This window comes from Dendropsophus ebraccatus, chromosome 6 (assembly GCF_027789765.1).
Source record: "Dendropsophus ebraccatus isolate aDenEbr1 chromosome 6, aDenEbr1.pat, whole genome shotgun sequence".
NCBI classification, from domain to species: domain Eukaryota; kingdom Metazoa; phylum Chordata; class Amphibia; order Anura; family Hylidae; genus Dendropsophus; species Dendropsophus ebraccatus.
The window spans coordinates 55807033-55834775 of NC_091459.1; the positions used below are offsets into that span (position 1 = coordinate 55807033).

The window sequence follows — 27743 nt, forward strand, 5'->3', positions numbered from 1 at the left end:
CTGACTTGACAGATTCCCTTTAGTACTTTATGTTGTTGTCTTTTCATTTTCTTTATTTCTTTTAGGATCATCCTCTGGAGTTCCTCTCTGTTTATCTTTTAAAGAAATGTAGCAAAAACAAGGAGATCAGGGATCAGCTGCTGCTCTCGGAGGGAAATACAGATGATACACTGTCAGCATTTTTGAAGGTAAAGACATGAGATGTTCCTGATGATTGTAGAACAACCAATGTCATACCCAGGTGAGTAGAGAAGAGCCCAGTAACTACAGGCCAGTTAGCCTAACATCTGTAGTAGTAAAAAAGAAGAAAACTTGGATCACCTAACAATCAACAATTTGATTAATCCAAATCAACATGAGGGCAGATCATGTCAGACTAATCTCATTAATTATTTTGATTGTGTCACATAAATGCTGGATGAAGGTAGCGCCGTGGGTTTCGCCTATCTGGACTTCTGCAAAGACTGATACAGTTTCCCATAAAAAGCTGGTAGAGAAGTTAGATAGCTCAGTGGATTTGTGGTTGGCTGAAGGATAGATATCAGAGGGTTGTTGTTAATGGTGTATATTCCGAGCAGAGACTGGTTACATGTGGTGTGCCACAAGGGTCTGTTCTGGGTCCTATTCTTTTTATATGTTTGTAAGTGACATAGGAGAAGGTTTGGTGGGTAAGGATAGTGCCATAGGAGAAGGTTTGATATGTAAGTTTAGTGACATAGGAGGAGGTTTTGTAGGTAAGTTTAGTGACATTGGAGAAGGTTTGGTAGGTAAGGTTAGTGACATAGGAGAAGGTTTGGTAGGTAAGGTTAGTGACATAGGAGAAGGTTTGCTAGGTAAGGTTAGTGACATAGGAGAAGGTTTGGTAGGTAAGGTTAATGACATAGGAGAAGGTTTGCTAGGTAAGGTTAGTGACATAGGAGAAGGTTTGGTAGGTAAGGTTAGTGACATAGGAGAAGGTTTGCTAGGTAAGGTTAGTGACATGGGAGAAGGTTTGGTAGGTAAGGTTAGGGACATAGGAGAAGGTTTGGTAGGTAAGGTTAGTGACATGGGAGAAGGTTTGGTAGGTAAGGATAGTGACATAGGAGAAGGTTTGGTAGGTAAGGTTAGTGACATAGGAGAAGGTTTGCTAGGTAAGGTTAGTGACATAGGAAAAGGTTTGGCAGGTAAGGATAGTGGCATAGGAAAAGGTTTGGTAGGTAAGGTTAGTGACGTAGGAGAAGGTTTGGTAGGTAAGGTTAGTGACATAGGAAAAGGGTTGGTAGGTAAGGATAGTTACATAGGAGAAGGTTTGGTAGGTAAGGTTAGTGACATAGGAGATGGTTTGGTAGGTAAGAATAGTGACATAGGAGAAGGTTTGGTAGGTAAGGTTAGTGACATAGGAGAAGGTTTGGTAGTAAAGGATAGTGACATAGGAGGAGGTTTGGTAGGTAAGGTTAGTGACATAGGAGAAGGTTTGGTAGGTAAGGTTAGTGACATAGGAAAAGGTTTGGTAGGTAAGGATAGTGACATAGGAGAAGGTTTGGTAGGTAAGAATAGTGACATAGGAGAAGGTTTGGTAGGTAAGGTTAGTGACATAGGAGAAGGTTTGGTAGTAAAGGATAGTGACACAGGAGAAGGTTTGGTAGGTAAGGTTAGTGACATAGGAGATTTGGTAGTAAAGGATAGTGACACAGGAGAAGGTTTGGTAGGTAAGGTTAGTGACTAGAGATGAGCGAACCTCGAGCATGCTCGAGTCGATCCGAACCCGAAATTTCGGCATTTGATTAGCGGTGGCTGCTGAAGTTGGATAAAACCCTAAGGCTATGTGGAAAACATGGATATAGTCATTGGCTGTATCCATGTTTTCCAGACAACCTTAGAGCTTTATCCAAGTTCAGCAGCCGCAACTAATCAAATGCCGATACCCGGTTCACTCATCTCTATTAGTGACATAGGAGAAGGTTTGGTAGGTAAGGTTAGTGACATAGGAGAAGGATTGGTAGGTAAGGTTAGTGACATAGGAGAAGGTTTGGTAGGTAAGGTTAGTGACATAGGAGAAGGTTTGGTAGGTAAGGTTAGTGACATAGGAGAAGGTTTGGTAGGTAAGGTTAGTGACATAGGAGAAGGTCTGGTAGGTAATAATAGTGACATAGAAAGTTTGGTAGGTAAGGATAGTGACATAGGGGAAGGTTTGGTAGGTAAGGATAGTGACATAGGGGAAAGTTTGGTAGGTAAGGATAGTGACATAGGGTAAGGTTTGGTAGATAACATTAGTGACATAGGAGAAGGTTTGGTATGGGTATGAGATCTAAATATGCCATAAACGTTCTTCATGGGAAATGCCTTTAATTTTGAAAATTGCATATGGTTTCCCACAAGTCATTGCTATGTTGGTTAAAGTTTTATTCAGACCACAATCCTAAATAGGCTGACATGTCTAGGTATTAATACTTTCAGTCCGGTACAAGGCAGGCTATAAATCCAAGTATCCAGGAAGCTCTCTAAAAAATTTTACATTTATTGCCTGAAGACAAGAAATAATATGTTGTAATGTCTTTTACAGCAGGAAGATGATCTTGAGGTTGATCATACTGACAAAGCATCTGACTCCCAAAGACATTCTAAAGTCAGATTCCAACAGCTGATGGTGCTGGTAAGTCTCATCACTATGTTACAGGCCAGGGACACTAAAATGTGAACACTAAAGCTATTATTACTTTCTTGTTGCTTTATTTAACCCTTAGACGACCCTGGACGTAGGGTTACGTCATGGAAGTCTGTCCCCAGACGACCCATGACGTAACCTTACGTCCTGGGTGTTTCTCCCGCTATGAAGCGTGCTCCGGAGCGGAGCGCGCTTCATAGCAGGTGGGGGCCGGCTGCAATCAGCAGCCGGGACCTCACCGGCAATGACACGCTGCAGCGATCGCGCTGCCGCGTGTCATTAACCCCTTAAACGCTGCGATCACGGCGCGACCGCAGCGTTTAAGTGTAAGTGACAGGGGGAGTCCCCTGTCACTTACCGATCGGGACCCCCGCAGTGTGACTGCGGGGGTCCCGATCGTTGAAACGGACTGCCGGAGGTCTCTCACCTGCCTCCGTGCGGTCCGATCGGCGATCTGCTACACTGAGCCTGCACAGACAGGCTCAATGAGCAGATCGCCGATAACACTGATCAATGCTATGCCTATGGCATAGCATTCATCAGTGTAGAAATCCAAGTACTGTATGTACAAGTCCCCCAAAGGGACTTCAAAAGTGTAAAAAAAAAAAGTTCAAAACACTAACACACTACCCCAAAGCCCCTCCCCCAATAAAAGTCTAAATCACCCCCCTTTCCCATTATATAAATAAAACATATAAAAATGAATAAATAGATAAACATATAATATACCGTAGCGTGCGGAATTGTCCGATCTATTAAAATATAACAAGCGTCATTGTGACCGGTAAACGGCGTATACGAAAAGAGGGGAAAAAGTGCGCAGATTACAGATTTTATGTTACATTATATATTTAAAAAAATCAATAAAAAGTGATCAAAACGTCCGATCTTCACAAATATGGTATTAATAAAAACTAGAGATCATGGCGGAAAAAATGACACCCCATACAGCCCCGTAGGTGAAAAAATAAAACCGTTATAAGCATCACAATATGCCCATTTTATTAATATTTAATTGGCAAAAAAAAGGAATTCATAAAAAAAAATATATATAACATTAGAGAATCTGTGTAACCTGCATATGGTTGTGTTCGGACTGACCTATAGAATAATAGTATCATGTCGCTGTTACCATATAGTGTATTACGTAGACACAGGAACCCCCCAAACGTTACCATATTGCATTCTTTTTTACGATTTCACCTATTTATATCTTCATAAATAATATATTTGGAATTCCATCGTACATGTTATGGTAAAATGAATGACGCCATTACACAGTACAACTATTCCTGTAAAAAACAAGCACCCACATGGCCTGTAGATAGAAAACTGAGAGTGCTAGAGCTCTTAGAAGGGGAGGAGGGAAAAACGAAAACACTAAGATCAAAATTTGCGCGGTCCACTGGGTCATTTTGGGCCTGGTCCTCAAAGGGTTAATTGTTTTTGCTCTGAAATATAAACATACAAAATGAAAACAGTGGAACATTCTGGAATCTCCTGCCAAATTTCAAGTAAATCATTCTTCCTTGGAAATCATACTGGATTGATGCAGAGGGGAGAACGTGGCAGTGGGAGGAGTGCCAGTGGGTTGCCTTCAGCAGGATCCAGGTTGCTCTCTGCTTAACACAGACTATATAAACTGTTGAATGTGACCTTTAAAATAAAGTAGTGGACCCCTTGTTTATCCATATTATTCTATATACTCCTTAGATGATTCTGACTGTCCTGCTCCTGTGCTTTCGAAAGAAGATACTATAATTTGTTCACTTTAATAAAAGAGAATTTAGTCAAGAGGTGAATATGCTTGGGAAAGAATATAAGCTAGTGGTGCCCTAGGGGTGCATCAATTATTTGGGGAAAGATGGCACTAGGATGCACTACGTGGAAGCGATGTGAACTTCTGAGTAGAGATGAGCGAGTAGTGAAATATTCGACTTTCGAGAATTCGAATCGAATAGGCACAGGTATTCGACTATTCGAACGAGTATTCGATCCCATTATAGTCTATGGAAAAAAAATTCACGGCACTTGGAAATCAAAATTCGACCACTTGGAGGTCACCAAGTCCCCCATGAAACCTCCCTAAACGATGCCAACACCTCCGGAATGACACTGGGACATTAGGGGGAGCATGCCTGGCTGCACCCAACACCCCGAAATCGCAGTATAATGCCACTCTCCGCAGCTGGTAAGGAAAAATATTTGCGAACACTTTACGAATATTTATGGCAATGTACACACATTTCGTTCGTATTTATGTGCGTCCGCAGAGCGTCATGTTATTTGCGCGTATCACACGTAATGCCGTACGAACGTTACTGGAACAGTATGTATGACGTGCCTTTTTCTGGGCTACTGGAACAATGTGTATCACGTACCTTTTACTGGGCTACTGAAACAGTATATATCAGGTGCCCTTAGTGGGCTACTGGAACAATATGTATAACGTGCCCTTATTGGTGTTAAACAGGGACGCTATAAGTCACTTGTACACACAGGGTACTGGAATGAATACACCTGCTGATGCTGATGCTGCTGTTATATCATCTATTTCTTAGAAGTGCTTTTGATTCAGAGATGACTTTTTCGCTGTATCTTAGCCCTGAAAAGGACTTTTGGGTTCTGTAGTAAGCCTGCCTAACCAAAACGCTACTAAAACCTATCTCTCCCTGCTGCAAGATCTTTCCCTGGCTAGGTTGAAAGCTCATCTGCGTTCGAGAGGCGGGAGCCAAGTATTTAGGATTTGAGGTTATGTGGTTCAGCTATCCAATGAGGGTAGACGCCATTTTCGCACTGGCCCGACCCCATTGCTTCATGCCCGGCCGGTGTTTAGGAATAGACCAGCGCTGTGTACTGGAACCGGATGGCAGTTCAAAAAAAGGAATGCAGCACCGGAATTCATGCGCTGGTCTATTAATGGAAAAAGCCCATAGCGATGTACTGTGTCCACTGCTGGAGGAAGTTACCATTATGACATCCTTAATGCTGGCCACCTCCAAGGCTCAGCCACCACCAAGAAGTTTAACATCCTCTATGTATGTATGTATTATTATTTTCTAAACTTTTACACATATTTGGACAGTTAATTCAATACCATAAACATATAACTTACAACTAGTCCAGAGAAAGCTATCAAAATTGTGCAAAACAAAGCTAAACCTTTCCTTCACTCAGGAGAGGAAAAAGCCCTTGTGGAGGAAACCTCTAGGAAACCATGGCTAAAGAATGGCATGCATTATTACTCTTGCAAAGAGAAAATCAGTTGTAGAGTAAAGATTAAAAAAGGGAAAGGGAAAATGTTTTTTTTCAGATCTTCTTGAGAGAGGAAGCGAGAGACAAGACAGGAAGTTACTGTATATCTATTCCTAAACTCCTCCTTTCTCTTAGCAATACACTAGGCATATATTCCTCATTCTAAAAGCAGTACCATTAGTGCTTAAAGAGGACCTGTCACCCCCCCCGTGCCGGGGTGACAGGCTCCCGACCCCCCGTTACAGCCCCCTATACTCACCTGATCCCTCCGGGTCCCGCTTCCTGATCCGGTCGGGTCACGGAGATATGAGCGCCCAAAGCCCGGCGCGCGCACTCCCAGGAGAGTCCAGTATGCAGCAGGTAGAGAAAGATGACGTTGCGGCACTCACTTGAAATTTATAGAAATCTTTATTGATCGCTGGACAGCATACAAAGTAACCACATGTGCTCAAAATAGGTTACATGGCAGATACAGGTGCACTCCACTTAAAGCGACGGCCGTTTCGCAGTCATACGCATCAACAGGCTCAGTGGTACGTCATAACGTTATTACGTGCTCATTATATAGTCTAAGACGCAAGACGTTACTGCCAGAATGTTGCAACCATTTAAAGTGACAAAACACCATTAAAATAATTACAATATAAAAGCATATTATCCGAATGTAAATTATAAAAACACACTAAGATCGTTACGGTCGTTAAGACCCAATAGTCCAAGTGCATCGGTCTGGATAATCCAGCGAGCCTCTCTTTGCAGCAACATTCGCTGACAATTCCCCCCTCTTCTGGGTAGCTCTACCTGTTCCAGACCTGCAAAGCGCAAGACATCCGCATTACCATTGTGGGCGCTATTGACGTGTTCTATTAACCTTGGAGATCCTACTCCTGTTCGGATAGAGAGTCCGGACTCCCCATTGATTCTCTAAGAGCGTCGGACTCTCCTGTGAGCGCGCGCGCTGGGCTTCGGGCGCTCATATCTCCGTGACCCGACCGGATCAGGAAGCAGGACCCGGCGGGATCAGGTGAGTATAGGGGGCTGTAACGGGGGATCGGGAGCCTGTCACCCCGGCACGGGGGGTGACAGGTCTCCTTTAAGTGTATACCACTTTGCAAGACTGCAGGTGCTATAGGTCCGCCCTTCCCAAAGTCATGTCCCCTTTTGCTCAGGGCTCCAGGGGAGTCTAAATAAAGAACGTATACTTACCAGTCTCCGTGCCCCAGCAGTTCCGCATCCCTACTCCTAGATCCCCACTGGCGCTCTCCTGCTTTCCCTCCTGCAACATCATGAGAAGGCTGATAGATGATGCCCCGCTTAGCCAGTCAGTGACTGAGCCAGGACACTTCTGCAGTTACTGACTGGCTAAGCTGGCAATCCATCTGCTGGGTTAAGTACTTTCCCCTGGGCCATTACGTAGCAAGCAGCCTGGTAAAAATGAGTTCCGGTACTGCAGGGACTCTGGGACTGGTAAGTATTCATTCTTTATTATTTTCCCTGCCCACACTGTATTTTTTGTTTTTGACTGGAGTAATCCTTTAAAGAATCTTCATCTATCATTAAAGTGATGGATCAGAGTTGTTCGGTGTGTGTCTATGAGTACATTTGTCATTCTTCTGTCACTTAAAGGGGTTTTCTGGGCAAAACAAATTGATGCCCTATCTTCATCAGTTTCTGATCAGCTGTTCAGCACCTGGACTACACCCTGACTGGTGCTGGAAGCAGTTGTCTCAGTGTAGTAGCGGCGTACTATTCAGTGTGTAGGCGATGCATAACTGCAGCTCAGCTCCCTGTTTAAGTGAATGGCAGCTGGGCTGCAGTAACCAGGCTCAGCCACTACAAAGTGAATGGAGCCAACTGCTTCCTTCCCCATTCACTGCATAGTGCGGGCATTGATCAATGACTGATGACCTATCTTGAGCTCATTAGTCTGTTTCTTGGTAAATTGTAATAGTAAATCTTAAATGCATTCTTAAAGATTGCTTCTCTTATGTCCACAGGATAATAAGTTACAAGCTAATCCAGGGGACATGCGATCAAAGTTTGCTCGAGAACTTTTGAAGAGTGAGAGACAATATGTGCAAATTTTAGAAATTGTAAAAGATGTGTATGCCGCCCCATTGAAAGCCGCTCTGGCATCTAACCAAGCCATCCTCAGCATCTCTAATGTGCAAATCATCTTCGCTGATATCCTTGAGATTTTACAAGTGAACAAGTATGTAAACCGTATGCATATGATGTTATGAGGTTGGTGGGGAGTGAGGCCTGGCTGCCGTCACTTCCCTTCAAAGCTCTGGGGGTTAGACAATAAAATTACTATTAGGCGTTGTTCACTGTACAGAATTATACAGCTCCCAATAAATTTTAAGTGGTACTTCGATGAAACATCGATTTTCTTCAAATGAACTGGTAGTACCAGAAACTTATAGATTTGTAAATTACTTCTGTTTAAAAATGTCGAGTCTTCCAGTACTTATCAGCTGCTGTATGTTCTACAGGAAGTGGTGTATTCTTACCAATCTTACACAGTGCTCTCTGCTGCCACCTTTGTCCATGTCAGGAACTGTCCAGAGCAGTAACAAAGCCCCAAAGAAAAACTCTCCTGCTCTGGACAGTTCCTGACATGGACAGAGGTGGCAGCAGAGATCACTGTGTCTAGATCAGAGATAACCTCTCCCTATTAGATAAGAGATAACCTCCGTTGATTGCACTGCCATCACTTTTGCTGCAATTTTAATTTTTTTTTTTTTTTTATTCTTCTGTCACACCCACTTAGGGTACTGCTTTTGTTATTAAGCTGTAGTAGGACAATTGGGTAAATGGGAAAACAAAAATTTTCTTACCAAAATCTGGAGTTTCCTGGAGTTTGAGGGCAGCAAAAGCCACCCACCCGTTAAATATCTTATTGCTACATAAAAATTTGCATTGGTTCCTAGTCTGATGATATGCTTGATAGGGTGGACACCTAAGATTGCCAGTTAAATCTGTCTGATAGCACCTAGAGGGCTTTAACTCATTTGTTATTGTGCTGCCTACAGACTCCAGGAAATGAAAATTTTGGAAAGTACATTTTTGTCTTATGCGCCAACTCGTGGCAGTTGCAGTTACTCAAAATTGTATCTTTTATCTCTCCTGTATGAAGGGAAGGTAGGCTTTGAAGCTGTGTGTCAGAAAATGTGGAATTAAGAAATAGAACTATACAGTAACTTGTATTCTCTACAGTACACGTCCCACAATCAAACATTTAGGTTCACATTTATGTAACCCAATTAAGTCATACAGCTTTCGCTAAGTTACATTTATTAATTTATCTGATACACATACATCTAGGGCCATTATGTGTGATGCTAAAAAACACATCTCCTGGAGAGTCTCTGGGATAAACCCAAACCATGGAGGCATAGTAAGTCACATCACCTGTAGCCCAGAAGGCAATATCCACTGCTCCACAGTGTGAACATTTCCAGACATCATTAGACTAAATAAGGAGGATGCTCTGATAGCCCTAAGCACAAAAGGGCCCATAGAGTTTCAGCACTGAACACTGCCATCTGGTGACAAAGGATAAAACTACATGCTGCTGGGATTCATCACTTCTTTGAAGCAATTTTCCAGCCTGATAATAGCCTGGGAGTGTAATTGTAACTGCTTAAAGTTTTCAATGAAATCTTGGCTCTATGGCTACAAATACAGCAGTACATGGAGTGTTATGTGACATCTTATGTAACATTATATCACAATGTCATATTATCATTCAGACAGCTGTTACATGACCTAATGGAGCGACTTCAGGAATGGGGGCCTGAACAGTGCTTGGGTGATGTTTTTATTAACTTTGCTTTGCGGCTGAAGACGTACACTAATTTTTTCAACAACTACACAGTCATCCTTAAAACCATTGACAAGGTAAAGTTCTGTGTGTTTGTCCAAAGACTATAAGATGACACCCTCCACATGGGTATAGAAAAGGGATCAAAAGATGTATTCCTCCATGTTTATAAAGGAAAACTACCTTTTAACCCTTATAGAGGTCCTCAAGCTGTTATTTAGTTTGTTTTTGTTTTTTTTTTAAACTGTGATGTCTGTAGTAGAGTTGAGTGAACTTTGAGTATGCCTGGGGTCATCCGAGCCCAAGCGTGCAGCATTTGATTACCAGTGGCTGAAGAAGTTGGATGCCGCCTTAATGAGACCTCTAAAACATGGATACAGCCATAAGCCATAGGCTGTATCCATGTTTTACTGGACTCCCTAGGGCTGCTTCCAACTTCTCCAGACACTGCTAACCAAATGCTCGGGTCTGAACCCAAACTTGCTTAAAGTTTACTCAGATCTAATCTGTATGTTTTTCTCGTGCAGGTGAACATGCGTACAATTTTGACAACTGAGGTCTGTTAGGCTGGGTTCTTACTATACGTCTTTGCAATCCATTTTTGCAATCTTGTTTTTTTTTTTTGCAAAAAAACATGGAAAAAACGGATGCAAGTGTGTGCATCCATTTTGATCCGTTTTTCCATTGACTTCCATTATAAAAAAAAAAAAATGTGGTCGACCACGTTTTTGTGTCTGTCAAAAAAAACGAATCTATTTTGATCCTTTTTTTTTTTTTTTTTTTTTTATAATGGAAGTCAATGGAAAAACAGATGCACACACTTGCATCTATTTTTTCCATCCGTTTGTTGCGAAAACGTAGTGTGAACCCAGCCTTACAGAAAGTAAGTCACGGCTAGTGTTATATAGGGGAAAAAATAATTATCTGGCTCTGTCTGCTTCCAACGCCATTTACTGTGTATTATAAGATATACTGAGAGTGGAATCTATTAAAAAAAAAACTGTAATAAACAGAAATATTTATTGTAAATGTAAAAGCAGAATGTAGTGGGGTTCAGGAAAAAAACTAGTTAATAACTGATATGGAAGATATAATGTGTTAGATGGATGCGGTATATATGTCCACAGGGTCCATGTTGTCTATTAGAGCACGTTTATCTGTGATCTGTATAAAGAGGACACAGATCATATCCTCGTTTCGTGCTCATCTTCCCCATCTTAAAATTAAAGACTTCATGGGCTTCAATGGCCCAAATGCAAGAAGAAAGCTCCCTGCATTCAGGTCTCATTGTAGAACAGTCACTATGGACGCTGGGTTTAGCATTCTTTGTGACATGGAGCTGAGGATTTCAGTTTCTCTCACTTCAGGAGGATCAGGCTGACACAGTGTTACTGGCATCTCTATACTGGCAATGTACAGCACTAGGAGTGGGCCTGCCTTGCAGGGCATTGTAAGCTGGAAGTTATTATCATGGTTGTCTGTGAGAGTCCCTGCTTACTGGTAAGTTTCTAAACACAAGTGGAGTTGGACAGGGCATATATTAATAAAAAATACTCACCTGTTTGCAGAATTTCATTGAAAAACATAATTAACAATATGTAGACACATAAAGCAATGAATTTCCTCCTTTCTAGTGCAGAGAAGCCATGCCTACATTCCGAGCCTTCTTAAAAAGACACGATCAGACGGTTTTAACTAAAATGATGAGGTAAGGAAACACCAGGTAAACGAGTTTTGTATATGGTGAAAGGGCATTGAACAGGCTTGCAGTATTGGCTGGGCTGATGATCTACACAGTAAACTACAATAGATGGCATGTTGGAGTAGAAGGGTTTACACTGGCTCTGCAGGGTGCGATTGTGGTGACATGGGGTTGCTAGATGTTGGTGTACCTGAGGCACTCACGGTGGCCAAGAGTGGTATGCGCCCACCCCTGGATTTACCAACACTTTTTAGGATAGGTCTAGTTTGGAAGAAAATCACAGAGTCTTGGTTGAATTTGAACAGGAACCAATTTACTGTAGATCCTTAAATGCAATACAGAGTATACAGTTCTCTCTTTCAATAGAGGTGCAATACATAAAATTCAATCCCTTGAGCTGGGTATTTAGACTTGAACTTCCACCTATCGCTGACTATGGGCACAAGTGACATAGAAACAGGAACGCAGACCCCACCCTGTGGGTAGAGCTAGCCGTCGGGGTGACCCATAAGGAAACCTAGCAATCGCAGTGGAGTATTTCAGCTTTCAGCATTTTTAGTGTACCCCCGGGGTGCTGTTATATCGGAGGAACGAACGGTCACGGCCAGATGGTAAGTGTGACTCCACGCCCGATGGTGGTTGGCCCAGATACAGCCAGACCTTGGAGTGTTACTTTGTGACGCCAGTGCCTGGTGGGCACACAGGTGTGATGGCACGCCTGCTTTTATTTTACAAGGCCGGTTTTACCCTTTTCCCCTGTGGTCAGTGTCCTTCCGGGTTGCTACGGGGTCCAGGCCCGGACTGGTAATCTGGCGAGCCGGGCAAATGCCCGCTGGGCTGGCCAGATTACCAGTCCGTGGGCCGCCTGGGCTGCATAATAAAAAAAAAAATATTATTTAAAAAAAAAAAAATCACCGCCGCAGCCCTTCTCTCTTTTCCCGGCCCGACCAGGTCACCGGAGCCCGCACGGCCTGCTCCGGTCACTGCAGCCCGCTCCTAAATTGCTCATCCAATCAATTTGGAGTAGGAGCGTGAGGCCGCTGCGGCCGGCCGTGGAGCGCACGTTGTATGTGCACTACAGCCTGCCGCAGCGGCCCCATGCTCCTTCACGTTGATTAGATTAGAGAAGCACATCAGGAGCGGGCTGCAGTGACTGGAGCAGGCCGTGCGGGCTCCGGTGACAGGAGCGGGCATTAACGGGCTGCAGTGACCGATGCGGGCTACTGTGAAAGGTGACCGGAGCGGGCCGTGCGGGCTCCAGTGACAAGTAATCGGAGCGGGCCGTGCGGGCTCCGGTGACAGGTGACAGGAGCGGGCAGCAGTGACCGGAGCGGGCCGTGCAGCTCCGGTGATAAGAGGTGACAGGAGCGGGAAGGGCTGCGGTGACCGGGGGCCATCTATAAGGGACAGGGGGAAAAGAGAGAGGGGGCCATCCATAAGGAAAGGGGGAGAAGAGAGAGGGGGCCATCTATATAGGAGGGGGGGAGAAGAGAGAGGGGGCCATCTATAAGGGAAGGGGGAGAAGAGAGAGGGGGCCATCTATATAGGAGGGGGGGAAAAGAGAGAGGGAGCCATCTATAAGGGATAGGGGGAGAAGAGAGAGGGAGCCATCCATAAGGGAAGGGGGAGAAGAGAGAGGGGGTCATCTATATAGGAGGGGGGGAGAAGAGAGAGGGGGCCATCTATAAGGGACAGGGGGAGAAGAGAGAGGGGGCCATCCATAAGGGAGGGGGAGGAGAGGGGGTCATCTATAAGGGAGGGGGGGAGAAGAGAGAGGGGGCCATCTGTAAGGGAGGGGGGAGAAGAGAAATAGTCCATCTGTAAGGGAGGGGGAGAAGAGAGAGGGGGCCATCTATAAGGGATGGGGGAGAAGAGAGAGGGGGTCATCTATAAGGGACGGGGGAGAAGAGAGAGGGGGGTCATCTATAAGGGAGGGGGGAGAAGAGAGAGGGGGCCATTTATAAGGGACGGGGGAGAAGAGAGAGGGGGTCATCTATAAGGGAGGGGGGAGAAGAGAGAGGGGGCCATTTATAAGGGACAGGGGGAGAAGAGAGAGGGGACCATTTATAAGTGACAGGGGGAGAAGAGAGAGTGGACCATTTATAAGGGACAGGGGGAGAAGAGAAAGGGTCCATCTGTAAGGGAGGGGGAGAAGAGAGAGGGGGCCATCTATAAGGGACGGGGGAGAAGAGAGAGGGGGTCATCTATAAGGGACGGGGGAGAAGAGAGAGGGGGTCATCTATAAGGGAGGGGGGAGAAGAGAGAGGGGGCCATTTATAAGGGACGGGGGAGAAGAGAGAGGGGACCATTTATAAGGGACAGGGGGAGAAGAGAGAGGGGGCCATTTATAAGGAACAGGGCGAGAAGAGAGAGGGGACCATTTATAAGGGACAGGGGGAGAAGAGAGAGGGGACCATTTATAAGTGACAGAGGGAGAAGAGAGAGGGGGCCATCTATAAGGGAGGGGGGAGAAGAGAGAGGGGGCCATCTATAAGGGAGGGGGAGAAGAGAGAGGGGATCATCTGTAAGGGGAGGGAGAAGGGGCCATCTATAAGGGGTAGGGAAAAGGGGGCCATCTATAAGGGGGGAGAGGGGGCAATCTATAAGGGGGGGGAGAGGGGGCCATCTATAAGGGAGGGGGGGAGAGAGAGGGTGCCATCTATAAGGGAAGGGGGGAGAGAGGGGGCCATCTATAAGGGGGGGAGAAGGGGCCATCTATAAGTGGGGGGACAACATAGGGGGGAGGGGGCCATCTATAAGGGGGGGATAACATAGGGGGAGAGGGGGTCATCTATAAGGGGGGACAACATAGGGGGAGAGGGGGCCATTTATTAGGGGGCTAAATAGAGGGATGCATATACTATACGGGGGTCACATAGAGTCAGCCTACATACTAAATGAGGGTGTAAAGGGGCCAATGCAGATGTGCAGTTAGTATAGAGATGAGGATGGTGCCAGGGTGAGGAGCCTAATATGTCTGTCTGGCAGATTCTGTGGATTCGTGGCTCGGAGGGCCCAGGGCAGATGAGGAAGAAAATGAAAAGGGAAGAACTCCGATCAGAGAAGACGTCCCCTGTGAGTCACCTGATGTAACTGCACTGTAATGTATGTGGTGTACAGAACCTGTGTAGAGCTGGGTACCTCTATATGACTGTATGAGGTGATAGTAATCTGTATACAGTGGATGTTATTTAGTAGCAGCGGTGGTATTAGTCAGTATGTGGTGGTATTAGTCAGTATGCGGTGGTATTAGTCAGTATGTGGTGACATTAGTCAGTATGCTGTGGTGTCAGTATGCGGTGGTATTAGTCAGTATGGGGAGGTATGTGGTGGTGGTGGTGTTAAACTCAGCACGGTGACCGGGGCAGGAAGCAGTCTGTCTCTGTACACTGTGTATTGGTGATGACCTGTAACTACAGCACAGCTACATAGTACAGAGACAGAAGCTTCTGACCCCATTTACTGTGTTATTATCTGTAATTCCAGTCATGGCCGTGATGATACAACATGTAGCCATGCTGCGCTCACAACATCCTCTCATAACATTTCACCGCGCGGCGAGTGGGCCTGTGTGCTCTGAAATGCCAGGGCTGATTTTTAGTCCCAGTCCGGCCCTGACGGGGTCCCTTGGGTTAGTGTGATCACAGATGGCAAAAGTAGTGTATTGACCCTCCCGGACTATCAGAACCGCCACCCAAAGAAAGGTGAATTGTTCCAAGGCTAGGTGATGTGCTGTATCGGTGGAAAGCAAAAGATCACAAAGTCTCTTTGACTGAGATAAGCTTGTTTTACTAAGAAGATATGTGCTTGAGGAAAGGTTACACAATTATGTTTCTCTTGATAAAGCACTTGGTAACACACTTGACAATAGTTCCAGACAAATACTTGACAATGCAGTAACCGAATCTGTAGTAGAAATGCAGTGTAGGATGTAGTAGTGCTGACTTTAGTAGTGTACTGAGTAATACGAAAAAGCAGAGTAACAGAGAGAAGGATATCGGGAGAGACTCAACCCAAGTAGTACTGTGCTCTGCCAGGATGTTGGAGGATGAGGTAGAATATTTAGAAGAAGAAGACCTGTGCCCGTGTATTGACCTTGAATAGTCTTTACACCACCTTATGCCCACTAGATTTAGCTGAACCTTCCTAGAGGGTGACAAAGGCCCCAGACCTTGTTACCTGAGCGGAATGCTGAGAATTTCCTGCTGACACCCACACTGCAAGATAGAGTTCCTAGGCTTATCGCAACTTTGCTCTATCCAGATCAGTTCCTAGCTCTTTGGCTTTAGTTGTGGATACTGTCCTGCTCCTGTTACTCTCCTTGTCCACGCCGTGGGTTGAGGTTGTCTCTGACTTGTCGTCTCCTAAGAGGGTTTAACAGTACATAGTGCTGTGTAGTGATACTAGTAAGAAAATTGTTAGCTGAGTACTGTCTTGCTTCCTAGGGCCAGGGCCCAGAGAGGACCACTGTGGAGAGCTATCTAGCTTGCGTCCTTCCTCCACAATGTCCAACACGAAAAACCCACTTCCTCTACCCAAGTGACTTCCTATCTCCAGGGCAAGAGTGGAGTGGGTGAAGAGTGCAACAGAAGAAGTTAAGAGAGCTGATAGAATAGAAGAGACTCCTACTGGTCTGCAGATTCATGTGACACATAAAGAAACAATAACTCTTTATACACTTCAGCTGTGCAGCTTCCAAACACACATAACTTATAGATGACATCTAGTGGTGAAACTTTAGTACTACTTTCATCACCACACAAGTACAATAAGTACAGACTTTTACGAAGGGACACCACACATTTACCTAGCCTTTGACTAGAAATCCTGTCACAGTAAGTAGCTGCCCAGCGTAGGTAGGGTTGTCCCTTTAGTCCTGTTTACCTCAGCCTCCTCTGTATGCTGTAAGCCAGACACAGATGACCTGAAGCTGTTGCAGAAAATATTAAATAAAATAATCCTTTGTCTCATAGTCCTGCACAGGGGACCAGGCCTTGAAAGAAAACCTTAGCAGGAACCTGACTGGAACTAACTGGAACAACTGACTGAATCTCCTCTAGGGAATAAACTAAACTCTGATTGAGCAGAAAACAACTGGAAGGCCTTAATGCTGGCCAGTGATTGGTGAGGTGGTGTGAGGGATCCAGCTCAGGGATTGGTTAGCATAAACAGATAAAAATACAGTTAGGGCCCTATTCCACGGGACGATTATCGTTTGCATAATCATTAACAATAAACGATCCAAACAAACGCTATTGTGAAAGACCTGAAATCGTTCACCCATTTACATAGAACAATAATCGTTACTTTTATTATATTGCATGGAGCTAACCTTCTCAATATTTAATTGGGATGCTGCCAGCTGTTTAACCAATAAACTACCACACAGAAACAAAAAACAGACAATAGGTGCACCCACAGCTTATATTTCAAAGAGGTATATAAATTTTATTAAACATGATTGTGCAAAAACAATACCAGTGGTACCTTGGTTTAAGAGTAACTTGGTTTAAAAGCGTTTTGGTTTAAGAGCTCACAGTTTTTTCAAAATTGTGACTTGGTTTAGGAGCATTGCTTTGGTTTAAGAGCTCCCTGTACTGGGTGGTAAGGGAGTGGGGGAGGGGCATAGTCTGCATAGCAGGGTCTACAGCACTGTACTCTGACCCAGGAAGTCTCCCTCACCTTTCAAATCATAGCAGATCCCTTTCAGGCTGGGGCTTGCATCAGGGGACATAACTGTGGGGTAATCTCTCTATAGCTGTAATCCCTCTCTCCCCAGACAGAGAGTGCTGCATGTATGTGTCCACATCTGCCCTGCTCATTCCTTCATGCTCCCTGCAGTCTCTGTCTGCCCTTGTGTTTCCCATCCTCTCCATTACTGTACAGTAACTTACAATATCACATTCTGCTGTTTCTGAATGTTTGTTTCATTTGTTTTACATGTTATTCAGAATAACTAATCATTATTTTTGGGGTGTGGAACCAATTGTCTGCATTTCTATGATTTCTTATGGGAAAATTTGCTTTGGTTTAAGAGTGGATTTGGATTACAAGCACGGTCCTGGAACGAATTATGCTCGTAATCCAAGGCACCGCTGTACTTGAAATGTAAGACACCTTGAAAAAAACAAACAAAATAACTCCCAGAAAGGGAATAGGCAACCAGGTACTATAATACATGATAATATCACACATGATCACAAATAATACCACCCAGGATCCCTGTGAGCCACTCCAGGTCTGAACCCTACGCGTATCGTCACTCCTATGTGGTGACTTCGTCAGGGGCAATGCTTGTTAGTCATTGTCTAGCTTATTTACGATACATAAATAATAAATCTTTTCTGGGAGTTAGTAGGTGATTATTTTGTTAGTATGTTACATTTCAAGTATTGTTTTTGCACAATAAGCACTAGCACTTTAAAGGGGTTATCCAGTCCTACAAAAACATGTAATAAAGCCCTAATATTTAGCAGCCATGGAGCGGACCCAGCGCTTCTGGATATGAAGGACCCCGTATTGCACCAGGGAAACATTTTCCAGGTGACGTCCCCCACACTGGAGAACAGGAGACCCCAGAAGAAGTGCAGAGTGTGGTGTAACTGGGGGATCAGGAAGGACACCATTTTCCAGTGTGACACCTGTCCTGATCACCCCGGCCTCTGCATGCTGGATTGCTTCAAGGTGCACCACACTTTATTGGGGTTCTACATTTTCTAAATTCTGTCCCTTATTCCTATTTCAGGGGTCACGTTGATCCAGGGATTATTCTGATCGCCATTATGGAGTTAGGAAGGAATTTTTCCCCTGTGATAAAGCTACTGTCGTCTGCCTCACAAGGGTTTTTTGCCTTCCTCTGTATCAACACAGGTTGAATTTGATGGACACCTGTCATTTTCAACCTTATAAACTAATAATTGGCCTAATACCCCAAAATAAATTAAAATTGTCCCTTTTCCCCAGCTAAATAGGTATGGCCGCCATTCCCATTAGAGGATGCCATGATGCAATTACAAAGCCTCTGAGCGGGCAGGACAGTAGAAACCCCCCACAAGTGACCCCATTCTGGAAACTACACCCCTCAAGGAATCTAACAAGAGGGGCAGCGGGGATATGGCCCCCTGGTGACGGCCACATTTTGGACGTGAAAATTAAAAAATTTTATTTTTTATTTTCACGGCACATGTTCTACATATGTGCCTGTTACCAGTGGGGTCCATATGCTCACTGCACCCCTTGTTAGATTCCTTATGGGGTGTAATTTCCAGAATGGGGTCACTTGTGGGAGGTTTCTACTGTCTTGGCAGAACAGGAGCTTTGTAATTGCGACATGGCCTCCATCATCCATTCCAGCCTCTAAATGGCGCTCTTTCCCTTTGGTGGCTTGCCCTGTGCCCATATGGCACATTATGTCCACATGTGGGGTATTTTCGTACTCAGGGGAAATTACCCTACACGCTTTGCATTTATTTTCTTTTTTAACCCCTTGTGGAAATGGAAAAAAATCAAGGCTAGACCAACATTTAGTGTAATTTGTTTTAAATTTTGACTCTAAATCATTGATCTTGTCTTGATTTTTTCATTTTCACAAGGGGCTAAAAAATTAAAAAAAAACACTAAATGTGTAGAGCAATTTCCCCTGAGTACGGAAATACCCCACATGTGGACATAAAGCGACATGCGGGTGCAGGGTAAGCCTCCGAAGGGACGGAGCGTCATTTGGTTTTTTTGAGGATAGATTTGGCTGGAATGGATCGCTTCAAGGCGCACCACACGTCATTGGGGTTCTACATTTTCTAAATTCTGTCCCTTATTCCTATTTCAGGGGTCACGTTGATCCAGGGATTATTCTGATCGCCATTATGGAGTCGGGAAGGAATTTTTTCCCAGTGATGAGGCTACTGTCGTCTGCCTTACGAGGGTTTTTTTTGCCTTCCTCTGTATCAACACAGGTTTAATTTGATGGACACCTGTCATTTTCAACCTTATAAACTAATAATTGGCCTAATACCCCCAAAATAAATTAAAATTGTCCCTTTTCCCCAGCTAAATAGGTATGGCCGCCATTCCCATTAGAGGATGCCATGTTGCATTTAAAAGGCCCCTGTGTTGCCAAGACAGTTGAAACCCCCCACAAGTGACCCCATTATGGAAACTACACCCCTCAAGGAATGTAACAAGGGGTGCAGTGAGCACATGAACCCCACTGGTGACGGGCACAAATGTGGAACAATGTGGCGTGAAAATGAAATATTACATTTTTTACACTATACTGTTGGTCTAGCCTTGAATTTATCATTTTCACAAGGGGTTAAAAAAGAAAAATAAACAAAAAATGTGTAGAGCAATTTCCCCCAAGTCCGTAAATACCCCACATGTGCAATAAAGCGCCATGTGGGTGCAGAGCAAGCCTCCGAAGGGAAGGAGCGCCATTTGGATTTTGGAGGTTGGATTTGGCTAGAATGGATGATGAACGCCATGTCGCATTTACAGAGCCCTCGTGCTGCCAAGACAGTGGAAACCCGCCACAAGTTACCCCATTCTGGAAACTACACCCCTTAAGGAATCTCACAAGGGGTGCAATGAGGATATGGACCCCTTGATGATGGGCACATTTGTGCCGTGAAAGTGAAAAAATGAAAATTTTCACTTTCACGTCACATTTTTCCACATTTGTGCCCGTCACCAGTGGGGTCCATATGCTCACTGCACCCCTTGTTAGATTCCTTGAGGGGTGTAGTTTCCAGAATGGGGGTTTCCAGTGTTTTGGCAGCACGAGGGCTCTGTAAATGCCACGTGGCACTTGAAATCCATTCCAGTGAAATCCAGATTCCAAAAGCCAATTGGCGCTCCTTCCCTTTGGAGGCTCGTCCTGCGCCCGCTTGGCACTTTATGTCCACATGTGGGGTATTTCTGTACTCGGGAGAAACTGCGCTACATGTTTTGTGTTTTTTTTTTCCTTTTATCCCTTTGTGAAAATGAAAAATTGAAGGCTAGAACAACGTTTTAGTGTAAAAAATACTTTTATCTTTTTTCACGCCATATTGTTCTGAAAATCTGTGAAGCACCTGTGGGGTCCAGATGCTCACCGCACCCCTTGTTACATTCCTTGAGGTGTGTAGTTTTCTGAATGGTGTCCCTTTAGGGGTGTTTTTTAGGTTTTGGCACCCCAGAGCCTCTGCCAACCTGAAGTGGTTCAGTCAGAAATGACCAAATATAACGGAGCCATTGAAATGCACTAGGCGCTCCTTTATATCTGAGGCTTGTGGTTGCGTCAAATAGCGCAATTTTTATAAACTGCAGAAACGGGGCAATAAATATTGGGGTGCATTTCTCTGGTAATAAGTTTATAATTATGAAAAATATTGGATTACAATAAAATCTCTGCACAGAAAATTTTAATTTTCAAATTTCTTACACACTTGGCTTTTATTTCTGTGACTCCCCTAAAGGGTTAAAAAAACTTTCTGGATGTGCTTTTGCAGAGTTTGGGGGGTGCAGTTTCTGAAATGGGGTGCTTTGTGGGGCTTTCTAACATACAGTCCCCTCAAATACACTTTACTTAAGTAACCTGAACAGGTCCCTAAAAATATCTGATTTTGAAATTTTACTGAAAATTTGGAAATTTGCTGCTAATGTTTTACGCTTTCTATTGTCTAAAAAAATGAAATATAGTTTAATAAATGCCGCCAACATAAAGTAGACATGTTGCTAATGCTATTTAATATATAAATTATGTGGCATAACCATTTTCTGTATAAGCAGAAAAGTTTTAAAGTTGGAAAAATGCATTTTTTTACAATTTTTCACGTTATTTTGGTTTTTTTCATAAAGATTTGTTATAAGTATCAACTCCAATTTACAAGAAATGTAAAGTACAATATGTCACGAGAAAACAAACTCAGAATCAGCCGGATAGGTAAAAGCATCCCGAAGTTATTAATGACTAAAGTGACACTGGTCATATTCATAAAATTTGCTGCGGTCCTTAAGGCCATTTCAGGCCCGGTCCTTAAGGGGTTAATGTATGTCTTCATCATTACATGAATTATTGGTAATGTCATTATTTGCATTAGCACTTTAGTGTGATATAGGGATAGGAACCAACATCCAGTATCACAGAGCATTTTTTTTTTGTATTTGGCTCGTATATACTATTGTGGATCCCTCAACATTTTGTAGGTAGCTCTCCAGTGTGGAAGTCAGCTCATTCTGTCTGCTTTTGTGTTTCACCTGCATGGGTGTTTTTAAGTGCTTTTAATTGTGTGTCTAGTTTTTTGTAAAGTATGACAATCATGTTTAATAAAATTTATTTACCTCTTTGAAATATAACTTGTGGGTCCGCCTATTAGTCTGTTTCTGTTTCTGTGTGGTCAATAATTGTTACTTATGATCGTTCTTGCAGTCGTCTTGTCGTCGCTATTGCGTTTGTCACTATTGCGAATGACCGAATGACATCTTATTCAATGCGAACGATTTGCAAACGAGCAACGATAAAAATAGGTCTAGGTCTTATTAAACGATCAACGATTTCTCGTTCGGTCGTTAATCGTTAAATGCTATTCAACCGAACGATTATCGCTTAGATTCAAACGACTTAACGATAATCTGAACGATAATCGTCCCATGGAATAGGGCCCTTAGGCAGTTGGCAACTAACCCTTTGTGGACAATGTCCTTCAGCTGTGCATACCATACATAAAATATAGTGACATCTAGTGGCATAAAATAAGAAGTGCAGGCAGAAGTAGGAAATAACATGTACAAACAGGGAATGCAGATACCCTGTGCAGATACCCTTCACCCAGAGGGACCTATACAAAGGTACCTGACTACAGGGGGCAATAACATAGCAGGGGCCACTGCTCTGGTACACTGCACCATGTGTGCAGAAAAGAAATAAACAGCAGCAGCAAAACAAGCAAAGGGGTACAGCGAGTTCTGCTACTGACATATGAGGAAAGCCTTTACAGTTTATGCACTGTGCAGACTGTCTGGAGGCTCATAGTTTGAAGGTAGACAGCCCAGGCTTTCTCGGTTCAATTTTTGGTAATTACACTGCACCATTCACGGTAAAAATGCCATGTGAAGCCACATAGGTTGCTAATCCACCCCAAACTGTTAACTGTTTTGCTGATAGTGTGGTTCTCACCCAATAGTTGAGCTAACCGTGACGCCAATCCTGTGGTGTAGGACTAGTGATGTTTATGTCGTGACGCCAGTGCTAGTCCAGCACACAGGTGTGATGTTGGTACCTGCTTTTTGCATATGCATATGAAGATATATCTTCAATAGTGAAGTATTGCTCATACTCACATATAGACAATGTCTGACCAGACTGTGAGAATAAAAGGCCTTTTGTAAGTTCCTTCAGCTGGGGATTTGAAAAGACGTACCACATAGTCCCTCAGCAATGGCCCTGGAGTTCCTGGAGTTGGCTAGGGTGTTCTTTGGTGGCTGCTCTCCCACACTGTTGTTTAGCACTGTATAATAGAACTAGCTGCCTGCTTAGAATAAATCTTTGTCTTTAGCTGCATCTGAGCTTGGTTCCTGTCAGGGGTCCTGGCATCAGCCAGGCCCTGGCTCATGACAGCAGGAACAGTAGTTTTTAGCGTTTTCCCTCTCTGTGAAAATCTGACTAGAACTAAACTGCACTTCCTTCCACACTGAGCTATCTGAGAGAGAGCACCCGGAACTGGTCAGCATAAAACACATGGTATAGAAAATCCTTAATCCAATGCTGACTTCAGCTGTGCAATACATAGGAATACATATACATAGAGAAAATACTGACACCTAGTGAGGAAACTTAATACTTTATCCATCACTTACCCTAAGAGAAAAAAAGCTTTTGACAGGCATATAGGAGAGAGAGAAACACCAAAGTAAAAATGTAAAAAGTAAAAATGTTTTTTTTTTTTTATTAATAAAAAATCCTCTCCCCTTATAAAAGTCCAAATCACTACCCTTTTCCCATTTTATAAATAAATAAACAAACATGTTTGGTTTCGCCGCACGCGTAGTCGCCCGAAATATTAATTTATCACATTCCTGATCTCGCACGATAAACGGCACAATCGCAAAAAAATTTCCAAAGTGCATAATTGCGCATTTTTGGTCGCATCAAGTCCAGAAAAAATGTAATAAAAAGCGATCAAAAAGTCACATGTGCGCAATCAAGGTACCGATAGAAAATACACATCATGGCGCAAAAAATTACACCTCAATCAGCCCCATAGACCAAGGGATAAAAGCGCTATAGGCCAGGAAATTTTAAGGAACATATAATTGTTAACAATGGTTGAGGAACATATATAACAAGTCAGTTTTACCCCAGGGTGAACGGCGTAAACACGAAACTCCCTGAAATGAAAACAAATTCCTTTTTTTTCTATTTTTTTCCGCATATATTCTATTTTTTGCAGCATATTTTATAGTAAAATAAAGTCTGTCATTGCAAAGTACAATTGGTGTCGCAAAAAATAAGGGGTCTCTAGGTGAAAAAATGCAAGCGCTATGGCTTTTTTTTAAAAAAAGTGAAAAAGCGCAAAAACGAAAATTGGCTTTGACCTTAAAGTGTTAAATTCAAAGCCCTAAAGTCCACTCACTCACTTAGTTGAATTGATTGCAAAGAGACAACCTCAGGAGACAGGTACAAACATGGCTTTAATAGTCCTGGCCAATGTTATGTGGTTATAAGAAGTCATTCCAGGACCTAAGACAAACAAGGAAACAAAGTTACAGTTTATGTACACCAATTGTCCTGGCAGGACTGGGATGGTGATTGGGGCTTCTTCTATAGCCTCAGGTTCCATTGAAAATGGCAGCAGTCCTATTAGGCAGAAAAAATGTCCCATATGTTGTGTGGCTGACAGGGACATAAGGGAAAGGCCTATTACCATAACCCAATGTTTCTTCATTTATAGTTTACAGGACTTGTATCTTTTCCCGTCCTCTCGCTTTGAAGAATATGTGAATCTCTTGTATGCGCTTCGGCTACATACTCCTCCAGAACATTCAGATCGGAAGGACTTGAATTCTGCTATTTTGCAGCTGAAGCAATACAAGGATTATATTGGACAGGTTAGCCTTCAACATATTATACATGACTTTGATCAGAAGGAGACATGTTAAGATGAGGGAACCTTGAGTACGTCTGGATTTATACAAACCCAAACTCTCAGCATTTAAATACCAGTGGCTGGAAAAGTTGGATGCAGCCCTAAGACTGTCTAGAAAACATGGTTCCTGAGACCCCACTGAGCGGTTTATTTCTGCTTTAAGTTCAGCACAAGTATTGTAAGGATTGATAAAAAGTCCATACAAAGTCAACTTTATTTTGCTGGCCTCCAAGTGCTGATGAGCAGAAACGAACAGTACAGTGCCCAGCTGAGTACTGCTACCCATTCATTGCAGCAATCGGTAGGAGTCTCAGTACCTGGACCCCCACCAATCAAAATTTGGTGATGTGTTACATTATGAGGTGTTTTTTTTTAGGAACCTTTAAGCAGTAAATTATTTTAATTTTTAAATTAACACTGACATTTATTTACTAGTTGAAGGCAAGTCTGGAGAAGGACATGGAGCTGACACATATACAGAAGATGATTCAGGGATGCCCAGTAAGTAGTAGCATTTTATTACTAGTTATGTAGTTATTAAAGGAGAACTCAGCAAAAATTATAATTTGCCAGCAAGAAAGGAGATACATAAACAAGCCCTACCTACCTCACCCAGTGCCTCTGCAGCACCGTGTCACAGGCTCCAGGACCCCCCAGCTGGAACTAATTTCTCCCTGAGTTCCAATGTTATCGCGACTCGAAGGAAAATACCCGAAGTTATGGGGTCCCTTGAGAAGGAGATCCTAGAGCCCTTTGGGAGTCCCAGAGAAGTAAGGCAGCAATGCGTTAGGTCTAAGCCTATTGTTAAGCCCCCTGTGTTATTGCTGTGATTGCTCCAAGGGTAGACTGTTTAGACTGTATAGAGTGTAGACTATAGATTCACAGTTCTCATGGTAAAGACAGCTTGTCACCTCCAGAGATTGAACATGTTTTTCTTCTGCCAGGCTGAGAAAGTGCCCCCTTGTCTTTTGAGGGGGTTTTACCCAGAACATCTTTCCCCACATATTTTTGTATGGGCCTTTTGTATGCGTAAAGGGAATCTTGTCTGAAAAAGGGACAGACCTGCTACATGGTTTAGTATCAGGCCCACTTACCAGCCATTTTTGGGTCAAGCTGAAAGACCTTATCCTGAACAAACTTCGCATAACTATTCCCTTAGACCCTTTCTTTCTCCTGTTGCATATCCCTCCAGAAGATGGTAAGATGGCATTGCTTATCTATCTGTTTGTCCTGATAGCCAAACAATGTTTACTGGCGAGATGGTTGGTACCACAGATGCCCACCCCAGAAGATGTTGTGGACCAGGTTAAGTGCTACTTACGCATGGACCAGATGGAAATTGCTAGAGCTAAAGACAAACTGACTAAAGGATTTTTTTTTTAAATGGTCTACTTTTATTTGCTCCTTCTTGCCGAGTGACGAAATTGTTCAAATAATGATGGTGTTCAAAAACACGACTTGGTATATGCGTAAAGACATAGCGGGTACCCTTGGCAAATTAAAGGTGTAGGCGTAGTGGCTGACGGCCCTGAATAATACGGCCAAAGATGAGATAGTAGAGACACAATTGGACGTGAGTACGGGGGAGGGAGGGGGATATCCTGGGTTTGTTACATGGTTTGTTTTAAAGTTTTGGCCCTGTTGGGCTCTTGTGTTTGCTGTTGAACTACTGCTACTTTATACATGTGGTAACTACAATATCTGCTGATACATACTGTTAGACGAATGAGACCAATTCGCCCTGTTGTATTTTTGAATGTTATGGAAATGAAAAATCATATAAAACTATTTAATAAATTTTTTTTAAAAAAGGGAATCTTGTCAGGTCAGATCCGCACCCAGGTACAGAGCTGCAAACACAGGCAGATAGGTCATAGGGAGAAAAAAAACAATGATACCTTTGTATTTGCTGATAACCATTTGCAAAAATATATGTGGTGTCCCACTAGGGGTGTTACTAGTATTCACACCCTTCGTAAAAGTCTTTACTTTGTGTGGTCTTATCGCAGCTGCGGTATTACTAAAGATGACCACTAGATGTCGCTGTATTCTAGAACTATTGTATTATTGTATTGGTTATTGTCTTTATGTATACCAGATTCTGTAGACCAGTAGGATCTTTCCTTTCTTCTGTCCTAACACCTCTCTCCTATCCACTCTTCTGTTGCACTCTTTCCACCCAACCACAGCGCACCTTACACGCTGGTTAGGAAGTTAGTCCCTTGGGTGAGGGAGGAGTTGTAGTTGAGCTTTAATGAAGAAAGGACGTAGCTCAGATAGCTCTCCACAGTGGTTTTACCTGGGCCCTGGCCCTCTGCCAGGTCCCCTTTACGGAAGAGAAGTAGTCTTAGCCAGTATCCTGCATGGGTAGGACACAGGACAGAGCTCACTCACAAACTTCTTTCTTGAAGCACCAACACGTTGTGTGAGAGGAATAGCCAATAGATCACCTCAACCCACGCCGAGCATTGAAGCACTGAGCTACTGCTGAACCAGGTAGCACAACCGCTCAAAACAAATAGCATTGCTTACCTGTCTGATCCAGTTCTGAATAAATTAAATGTTTTTACCTGTCGGAAAACACCTTTAAGTTTGTAGTAGTAGCGTCAAGTGTTATCTGATAATTACTTTTTGAATTATTGATATACTTAATTCTGCTGAATATCTCACATATACATGTAGACGTGTGGTATAGATGAACATTACACACCTTGTACTTTTAGACATTGTAAGTGCAAAATTGCATGAAGGCACCTGTAACATTGTGGAAGGCCTTTTTTTGCAGTTTTCCACTATCTACTACTTCTATTTTAGTAAATCTTTGTGTGGTGTTGTACAGGTATTGAGTGTTGTAGAGCTCAGCCAAGGGTGGTATTTTTGTGACGCCAGTGCTAGTCCAGCACACAGATTTGATGTTGGTACCTGCTTTTTATTGTGGCTGGCTGTACTTCCCAGAAATGGTCGGTGACCTGCCTTGGGCTCCTGTCACAGTAGTCCTAAATGTGGCAATTGACCCACCTGGACTATCAGTCTGCCACCCACAGAAAGGGGAAAAAATAAACCAAGGTGTGCAATTAGTGTGTATAGGTGCTGGTGAGTAGGAAAAGATGAGTCCCAGTGATATAAAAATAGAACAGCTTTACTGTGCAGTCTCTTAGTAGTACAATACACTTTGACAAAAAAGATAGATCTTTA

The 27743-nt window shown here is 43.4% G+C and overlaps 1 protein-coding gene across 1 annotated transcript in view; it reads left to right on the top strand.

Annotated features, from left to right (window-relative positions):
• The window catches only part of ECT2L (epithelial cell transforming 2 like), a 72541-nt gene that overhangs the window by 37742 nt on the left and 7056 nt on the right, over positions 1-27743 (top strand). Inside the window, exons 13-19 of the mRNA XM_069975019.1 lie at positions 66-188; positions 2546-2632; positions 7897-8111; positions 9655-9802; positions 11360-11433; positions 24354-24510; positions 24984-25049. Of these exons, the coding sequence (XP_069831120.1) occupies positions 66-188; positions 2546-2632; positions 7897-8111; positions 9655-9802; positions 11360-11433; positions 24354-24510; positions 24984-25049 (870 nt within the window). The remainder of the gene's footprint in view (positions 1-65; positions 189-2545; positions 2633-7896; positions 8112-9654; positions 9803-11359; positions 11434-24353; positions 24511-24983; positions 25050-27743) is intronic.